Here is a 9,863-nt window from a genome sequence, read left to right on the forward strand (position 1 = left end):
GTGAATTATTTTAATTAATTTTAATCAAGCTACAAACTTCAGTATATATAGCACCTCCAGAAAGTAATCAAGTCCCCATTGCCTGTGTCTGTCTGAGAAATCATCAAGTTTTTGAAGACACTTAATTTCACAGTGGTTGCCTGAAAAGGAGGAAAGAAAAAGGAGGAAAGAGTAATAAATTACTGAATGGTAAGTCACTGAAAAACGCAAACTGTCATGAAAAAAAAAAAAAGCCTTATCCTCAGATATCCTCACAGTCCCTAATGCACTCACACCAACGCACTGGGGGAAAACTTACCTGTCCCTTTTGCACTGGGATGTAACTGTCCGTGCCAATGACTCGCTGCACACAGGCACTGCAGGGGTCTCAGACAGTTGTAGATTTAAAAGAAGTGCAATATTAAAGCCTATCAGAGGGAACTGTTAAAATTAAATTCCCACCATAATTCCAAATTCCATTATTTTTGATGAATTTGAGTTGTACATTTAGCATTTTCTTCACATGGCATGTTACTTTCCTTCCTTGGCTACAGAAGTATAGCAGAAGCCACAGAACTGGTGTGCAAAGGCCGTGCATTAAAACCAGGGTAGGTGGTGATGAGGTGCAGAGAAAGACAAAATGGTCAAACAGGACTAGGACAGTAGCTACAACATCACCGAGTGCAGCATGAACCCTGGGAGAAGGAAAAGATGCCAAGGGGAGGAAAGAGACAGTATCTGTCCCTTGGGTTTTTCTTCATATCTTTTGAGAGCTGAGAATTTTCCTTGACAGCAAAATCCCTGTGGCTAAATGGTATTTATTTTCCCTGTTATTTTTCCATGACTCCACCTCTTAGATAAGGAGCAAAGGACTCTCTATCACTTGTCACGGGGAGAGGTAGATACATACTAACATATTTATGCGTTTTGGAAAAAAAATTTTAAAGGGTTATCTGAAATATTACTTACCAAACAAACTTTTAATTTCAGATTCAGGAACGTAAAATGGTGGGCCTGAAAGAAAACGGGTAAAGCTAATCAGAGAGAAGACACAGGAAGGAGACAAAGGTGTACACTGCAGCAGGAGAGCCAGCCCCATCACCCACAGCACCCGGCCCGCAGTCGGGCCCCAGCATGTAGCACCATCTGCAGGAACCAGAAAACACCACCTCCCAAAAACTCGTGGCACTTTGGTGGGCCACCAGACAGCTTCAGCTGCTGCTGCATCATCATCTCCAGGGTGTAGTCAGGGTAGCCACATTGTCAGAGGTCATGAACATGCCACGGATGCAACCGCTCTCAGTGCACTTTGGAAATCAGCCAACAATCTCTTTATACAACAATAGCATCATTAAAGCTAAAAGCTGAATAATGTGAAAGGGAGAGCAATGAATTAAACTATTGTTTATAGTAACGAGACCTACTTTTTCAGGGATAATTACACTGAAGAGCCCAAAAGCAGCAAGAAATCTCTTTCTTTTGAGAGTTAATGATTAATTTTTGTTTTTTTAAAAATACCTCAGCATTCGGTGTGCAATAAACATATAAAAGGCAAAAATACTTTATGATTTTACAGAATTTCACCTCTTCCAAGCCTATTCAGACCATGGTAGTGGCTGGGAGAGAGGCACATGATGGTCAACGTGTTGGGTTGCAAGTATTGGATAAACAAAGTGAAGCTTTGCTTCAAGCTCCCTAGGCCAGACAGGATGTTACTCTAAACGTTCACTCTTCCAGTTTCATTGTCGTAGCCCCACTTCCAGTTTCATTTCTTTGTTAATACACCATGTCTGTCCTCCATTTAACCTTAGCATGTCTGAGCAGTCAAGAGAAAGCAAATTTAGCCTCAAGCTTGGTCAACATCTAACATTTCTAACACCCAGTTGTATTGGTGTGATCAGCTGACAAAGCTACGCTGATAAAAAAAATACTAATGTATCTACCACATCTATATATAATTTGTATTAAAGCATGTAAAAATCAAAATATGAGCAGTGCAAAGTTCTCACCTTTGTGTTTGTTTGGATCATATGAAACCGTAACAAGAAGATAAGAAGAATTTTTCTCCATTAGGGTGATCATCAAACTGGCATAGCTAAAAGGAGAAAGTTATACTTCATTATTTTGGAACTGTCAGACATTCAAGCATAGCATTTGAAACATTTGAGAAAAGAGGTAATGTATTTCTGTGCAGAAACAACTTGAACTGCACAGAAACTAAGCAAAGCTTAGTTTGAATTTCATGAGCATGAAACAAGCATTTATCTTTTTTTGCATATTCATCTTGAAACTAACAGACAAAACATGGTATTCATACACCACAATCTAGAATACCCTACACAATACAGTCCTGATCTTTTAAAATTATTGTGAATTCAAGATTACGTATCTGATTAAAAAAATCCTGGACTAGGGTCAAACTACATTCGGGGTGGCTGTAGGCAAGAACAAAAAATTGGAATAAAGAGAAGTGAGGGCAAAAAGAACAGAGAGGAGAAGCAGATGGGGTGAAAAGGAAATAATAAAATTCAAATGAGACTTGCAGCTCTGCTTCTGCTGGGTTGCAACAAACCACATATTTTCCCACCAAGAGGCAGGGTGGCTTCCTGAAGGAAGCGCAGAAATCTAGAGTACAGCACTCTGCAACCGTAGCTGGTGCTTGTGATAGAGAGGAACTTGTGTAGATTGCTCCTTTAAATGAAAGGGGACTCATCGACAAGGGGCAGGAGGAAAAACAGGTGTCATTGCATACATTAGAGAAAGGACAATAACAAAGAAAATTCACTCACCGTTGTCTGTCGCATGGATTCACAGCTACCAGAGCTCCTCTGTCCCAAACCCCATCAAACTTGCCAACTATTGAGCTGCAGGGAGATGAGGAAAAGGCTTAAAAATACTAAAAAGGCACCTTCATCTTTATTCATACACTTCTGTGAAGTTACAAGGATTCTCCAGCTAGCTGTGCAGATTTCCCACTACCTTTTTTTAAGGTCCAGCATTTTCATGATCCAAACCAGTATGATCTGTAACGAAAGAGACCCCCTGGTACGTGGCCCTGCCACGAGAGCAAAGATGTTCTGAAATTGCTCAGCATTTCCCCACGTTAGCCTGTGCTGAGACAAGGCGGGAAGGAAGGGAAGTTGCTTAAACACATTTGGGCTACAAATCTGGGTTTTTGGCAATCATACCCTGCTGTGATCCTTGAGGCTGCACTTACATGCACTCAGCAGTTCTTGGCCACCTTCTAAAACCCGCACGTGATTTCAAACACAAGTGAAGGAAGGGGCCTCGTTGCTTTACTGTCACTGAACTCAGCAGACCCAGTAATTTTAGAGACCTCCGTCCCCAGCGACATGCCCAGGACAGTCAGCGTCAGGTTGCAATTTGTTTAATGTTAGAACAGACAAGTTACACTGCTGCTTGCCTCAATCTGCCACAGACATTATTTTTGCTCGTGGATGTGCTGGCAGATGGCTCCAGTGACCACCTAAAACTTGTAAATGGCCAACGCTCTTAGGAAGTGCCTTTATTGATGGATGGTAAGAGCAGTCAGGGTGAAACTCGAGATGAGGATATTGGGGAGGAGGGGAAAGGAAGAGCCTTGTTTTTGGTAATTATTAAACCAGGAGTTTAGAGAGTAAGGTAGTAATAACGTAAATTGCATAATTTTATAGAAAGTCTGAAATAAGTTTACTTAGTAAGAAAAATATGGTATGGAGTTGTGTAATACTTTTCTGCCTACTAGGAGGGTGTCAGAGTCCAATTGCATCACCTCTGTCTTCACTTTATACTGGTTTTGGCTGGGGTAGACTTACATTTCTTCACAGTAGCTTGTACGGGGCAATGTTTTGGATTTGTGCTGAAAACAGTGTTGATAACACAGGGGGGTTTTGGTTACTGCTGAGCAGTTCTTGCACAGAATCAACGCCTTCTCTGCTCCTCACACTGCCCTGCCAGTGGGCAGGCTGGAGGTGCACCAGAAGTTGGGAGGGGACACAGCTGGGACAGCTGACACCAACTGACCAAAGGGATATTCCAGACCACACGATGTTGCCTTCAGCAATAAAAGTCGGGGGGAGGTTGGCAGGGGCACCACTGCTTGGGTGCTGGCTGGGCATCAGTCGGTTGGTGGTGACAAACTGTTTTCATTTCATCACTTGTCTTTCCTGGGTTTTATTTTCCTCACTCTTTGCTGTTTGTTTTTTTTTTTCCTTACCGTTTTTTAAAACTTGTTTTTAATTATTAAACTCTTTTTATCTCAACTCCCAAGTGCCTTTCTCACTTTTACCCTTCTGATTGTCCCTGCCATGCCACCAGGGGGTGGGGAACGGGCAAGCAGCTGTGTGGTGGTTAGTTGCCAGCTGGGGTTAAACCACAACAACTTCTTCTCCTGGCATTGCTAAGCCTCTGGCATCTAAGTCCTGACTTCTTTTAAAGTTTGCCAGTACTAAGCACCTAATTTAAATAACCAGCCTAACTAAAATGAAAGGAGACTTTGAAAGAGACAGTTAAACACGCAATGGGCATGAAGGGGACAAAGCAAAGTCTCATGGGGCAGGTGACAAATTTGATCTTCTGAGACCTGGAGGCTGTTCTCCTCTTTGCATAGCTGAGCCTGCTGTGTGACCTTAGGCAAGTTCCTGAAGTTTTTTGCACTTCGTTTTCCTTCTCAACTTTAATCTGGTCTAACTGGAATGGTGGTGGTGGCTCCATATGGGCATTTAATGTAATTTACTCCCCATGGTTTCATCAGGGTCTACAGACATTGCAGGCCGCAGACAGCCTCATGCCGTGGCCTTCCCCCCATCCTGGTCTCCTGGGTGCCCAGAACTCAAGGATCTACTGAGCATCTGGGTGCTCCCTGCCCGTCTGCACATCCAGTTTCCTTCTCAGGAGAACCAAGCCATGAGGAAAAGGTCAAAAAAAGGTACACAGCTGTTTTTCATTCTGATGTGGAGTCAAGATGAAGCTGAGATGTTAGGAAGTGCTCACCTTGGGTGTACCTTTCACATATCACTACCCAATCTTTTAGCCCCGTGTTATCTCCTGCTATGTATTTATATGGAATTTAGCAAGAGAGACCACAGTCTAGGTGCTACCACAACTAATAAAAATTAACATGTAAAGCAGAAATTCACGTCTGCAGAAATCCCACTGGATTTAAGCAGTAAAGTTGTGAATTGCTATCTTTGCGTAAGTTTAATAGATTCAGTTAATGCAATTTTAAATTTATTTTTTTTTTAAGTCTGGCAGCCATAATTGTATTAGGAGGTACAACGGTTGTGTCATATAACTGTTTTACATAAGTCCCGGAGTTTCCACAAAGAGCAGTAATTCCTGTTACTCTTTAACTAGCAAGAGTCTTTGAAACGTCTCATTCTGACAAAGGTCAGAAGCACATCTGAGTTCTCCTCCAATGAATGTGAGTCTAATGGAGATCAAAAGGATCTGTGTGCAGGCCGGCTTCAGCAAGACAGAAAGAAGTTTAATATCCATAATTACTGGATAATTAATCAAATTGTCTGCACATAGAAACTGGAAGAGTGGGTGCATTTTTCTAGTCACAGGTGTCTGCTGGCAGCTACAGGGAATGCAGCTCATACTTTCACCACAACTGCACCCAGTACAGACCCACGCACTCAGGACGTGCCTCTGCCAATTTATTTTGCGGATGACAAACTACGCACTGGACCCAGTAATATGCATGAAAAATGTCACTGATTACTTATTTCATAGTATTACTCCATGACGTTATGAAGGAAGTTACAGGTTTTACCACGCTACTTGCTACAAAACTTAAAACTGAAATTTTTCAAAACTTGCTGACTAGAAGCTTAAGCAATCCCTGGGCAACTTGTTGACTCAGCAAGGATTTACAGGGATCTACACAGCAAGTAGCAACATTGCAGGGGCAAGGCTGGGAAGGAAACCAGGCAGTACCTACAAAGTCACGTTCACACACAGCCCATCTGTTCCAAAACACTCACTTTGCAGGGTATATATACTATATATACTTTATTCAAACCAACTGGAGTCAGCTGCACCAGCAGTGGTCTTAGCAATGGTCTATTGTCTAAAAGATTTTGGGCTACAGTAATAAATATTATTTTTTTCCAGTTTATGCAGATTTAAAAAAAAATAATCCTACACTAAGTACTGTATTTAGTTGTCCTAAACTACCTGTTACGCCTGTATGTGCAGTAGCTCTGAAAAGCTAAAGATTAAGACTGGACCTCCTTCTTCTTATTGAATAGCCATGAAACAAAACATTGTTCCTGACAGTTGTTTGTAAAAAAAAGCAAACAAACACACAAAACTTCACCAAAACCTTATACTCTAGGGAAAGTCATGTCTGAGTAGGCACTTCAAGAGGAGGGAACTGGATTGGAGGATTCTGGACACCTTCAGCTTGCTACAGGAGAGGCTGGAGAGAGTCCTAACTCCTCCTGCAGTCCTTGTACAACTCAGTAGTTTTCAAAATTCCCCTACCAGCTGACACTTGAGCAGAAGGTCAGGTGCAAAGCCACCACAAAATCTGAGAAGTGACGCTTGAGGCCACATTGTTGAAAACATTTTTCAGAAGTCAGCAGTGCAGACTGTATTAAAATATTTTGCATTTTCTGTTGTGCCTTTTAACTGAGAAATAAGGACATTTTCAGCACTAAAAATCCTTCAAAGGACATTAGGAAGTTGAGCCATATTTGTCAAGACACTTGCAGAGTCAGTGTTTGAAAACATATTATGTGGTCACATAAATAAACTAGAGTGAGGCAATATACTTGAAGCCCATCGAGAAAAGTATGTTAAGTAAAGCACAGGACACATATAATCAATAGATACAGCTTACTTATGTATATGTTAATCAATAGTTTTGGGAAAAATATGTATTTAGTACTTGGTTAAAGGAAAAGCTGTCTAAGAAGACACCTCTGGTATATTCTCTTTACTTTTACTAAGCTACTCTGAGTAAGGCACCGTGCTAAAGTTTTTGCTTTGGAGAATCCATCAATGATATTAAACATCATTTGTTTTTACTGTAAAAGCAAACACAGTTTTCTATATTTTCATAGGATGTCTTAGAACAAGACGCCCACTTAAAGATATTTAGTGGGCACCTTTATTTGTCAACAACAGAGTTCATTTTTGTTGGAGACTGGCTATTCACGTTTCTCATACAAGTTAATAAGAGTTTTCTTGAGGAGACCCGTTTCAAATCTTTATGGCTGATCCAAGTAAAAATAATATGACAGCATTAATACTTCTTTGATTACAGAAAATTGTAGAAGACTCTGTGTATTCCTACCTGGACAAATCATAAATACTGCAGCAGTACAGAGAAATGTTCCCAGAGGTACTCTGCAACAAAAAGCAAAGGAAACAATACTTATCAGCAAACACTTTTATTTAGTATTATATATATATAGTGTATATTTATGCTTTATACCTTAAAATATACACATATAGTATTTTAAGATATACACTTAGGTGTAATAGGGCAAAAGTGAGAAATATTTTTAGTTTTTCTTTACTAAGGTACCTCTCCCGATCACCTTGAGTGGTTCTGATCTATCAAAGCATGCAACTGTCCAATTTTAAAATACATTTACTTCACATTCAGGTGCTTCAATGTCATAAGAAAGAGAAGGCCAAAGTAATAAGCTAAAAAGAAGAACTTCTCAGTCCAAAATGACAACTCAGAGCTTCCTTTCAGAACTCTTCAGGAGAGGTGAATGATTACCAGTAAGACAGAGGCATAAAAGCAGAATGACTCGTTTGCTCAGTTATGCCTGTGTTGCATGATTAACCACGCCAGATCATTCCACAACATACCTGCAACAATTTGGCTCCTGAAATCTCTGGGACTGGCTCCTCAGAATAAGACAGACCGTGTTCCCCAAAAAATTCCTTCAGCGCTTGCTCGCTGATTTCCACACCAACAACGCTGTGTCCCATGTCCGCCAGCCTGCAACCAGCAGAGAGAGGCTCCAGTTCACACGAGGCTCACAGGCTGGGCCATTACCAGATGTGCATCTCCCACACACTATTTACTCATTAGAGAAACCCTGGTTTTAGGACACACTCGTGTGTTTAATCCTGACTTTCTGGAGCGTTCACCTTTTATCGAACGCCTCCCCCTCCATGACCTGAGCCTAAATTAGCACCACACAACATACAGTTGACAGGACTTAGAGCCTTTATTTAGGCTCAGTGGATTATTCATTTATTTCTACAAAACTTGATGAGAATAAAACTGCTGACAGAGAAAGACTCCATGCTGCAGTTCAGTCAGGGTTTTTTTTTTTTTTGGTTTGTGTCCCAACCCTCCAAGAAAAACCACTGGCCTACACAGCCCCCAATTATAAATATAACCCACCCCAAAAAAAAGTAAAAGTAAAAGAATAAATGTAAAAAAAGAGGAAGTTATATTTAGCCCAAATCTTTTAAGTTCCCAGTGTGACATGCCACATGGTCCCTTGAAAATGTGCTCTGGCACAAGCGACCTCGTTATGGGCAATTTAAGCTGGCAATGCCACCAAAAGAAGCAGCGGTAAGGGCACAGCTTCAGCCACTCTGTCCATCACAAATTCAGCTTTCCCAAGCTGAACGTGGGACAATCAGGAGGATTTTCACATTAGTCCCCATCCATCCCATTTATGCTACTATACAAAACGCCAGCAAACGAAACCAAACTTCCTCCTCCCTTCAGCCTCCAGTGACGCCGCTTTCCTTCCACCCGAGATGCGGCACGTTTCCATTGGCCAACCTACAGTTGGGAATTCCCCCTCTCCTTCCCTCCCTCCCCACATCAAATAAGATTTTTGCTCCAATAACCTATGCTTTACCATTTCATCTCTACTGCTTTACCACAAAGTGGGAAAAATATCCTCAGTCCGCTCCTGCCATTTAAAAGAACATCCAGATACTTCTGTAGGAGCCTGCAGAAGAACAGACACGTTTTACTTAACACTGCAAGTATTCGTGCTGGCACATTAAAAGCCAATTGCTACACACTAAGCCAGGTAACACACAAAATAAAAACATAAAATAAAAACATTCACTTTCCATTTACTTAGAAAGAAAGTACATTTAATTTCTGTTGGAAAGTAACACATTTCTCCGTTGTTTTGTGTTTGTCTTTTCAAGTAAACAAACCAGCCAACCCACTGCTAAGAGGGCCACAACAGACAACTTAAAGCGAGTGATTATTAAACTTCTGTATCAATCAAGTCATACAGGACTTCAATGTAACTTTCCTTGTAAACTTCTGTACCAATCGAGTCAGTTACACAGGTCTTAAATGTAACTTTCCTGGGTTGCAAGACAACATAATAAGGTTTTCTCTCTCAGGCCCCTGTCTTCCAGCACATGGTAATTGTTCCATGCCCTCTTCATACTGTTTTAGGCCCCAGTTTTGTAACTTACAAACGGCAGTGCAGAGCTTCTGCATCAAAACATTTAAGATTCTTAGTCAAGTTATCCAAGCTTTACAGCTTAAAATATGATTTAAGTGTAAAAGTTTTAAATTCAATGCAGTCCTTTATTTTCTCTGCCCTTTTCTGATAAATGTAGGCCATGAAAATATTTATTTTCCTTTCAAGCTGTGTAAAATGATTTTTCTTTTGTAAATGGTCCATTTTTCTGTTAAGAGTTTTTTGACCGAGTCGAGTAATTAATCTCACAGCATTTTTTAAAACTAGCTTAGGCAGAAGAGAAAAGTCACGTACGGATGCCCGTGCTCCTTGTGAAATCCAATGTTACCCATTTCCCATTTTTTCAGCCACTCCTCCTCACTCATCACCCTGTCTTTTTGTGACCCAATATCAGTGCTTTCCGGGCCCCCAGATGCATCTGCTGAGCGCTCCATCGGCCCCAGGGAGTGTTAG

At 41.0% G+C, this 9,863-nt stretch overlaps 1 protein-coding gene across 1 annotated transcript; it reads right to left on the bottom strand.

The window, feature by feature from the left end:
• LOC106887348 (thiopurine S-methyltransferase-like) lies at window positions 1-9,863 on the bottom strand. The gene is made up of 8 exons (XM_014940807.1): window positions 9,705-9,863; window positions 8,823-8,915; window positions 7,810-7,942; window positions 7,283-7,335; window positions 2,769-2,843; window positions 1,989-2,074; window positions 949-993; window positions 1-140 (listed from the first exon to the last, which is right to left on the bottom strand). The coding sequence occupies exons 1-8, from the start codon at window positions 9,842-9,844 to the stop codon at window positions 25-27; spliced, it is 741 nt and encodes a 246-aa protein (XP_014796293.1). The 5' UTR covers window positions 9,845-9,863; the 3' UTR covers window positions 1-24.

The sequence above is a fragment of the Calidris pugnax genome, unplaced genomic scaffold (assembly GCF_001431845.1).
Source record: "Calidris pugnax isolate Ruff unplaced genomic scaffold, ASM143184v1 scaffold8, whole genome shotgun sequence".
NCBI lineage: Eukaryota > Metazoa > Chordata > Aves > Charadriiformes > Scolopacidae > Calidris > Calidris pugnax.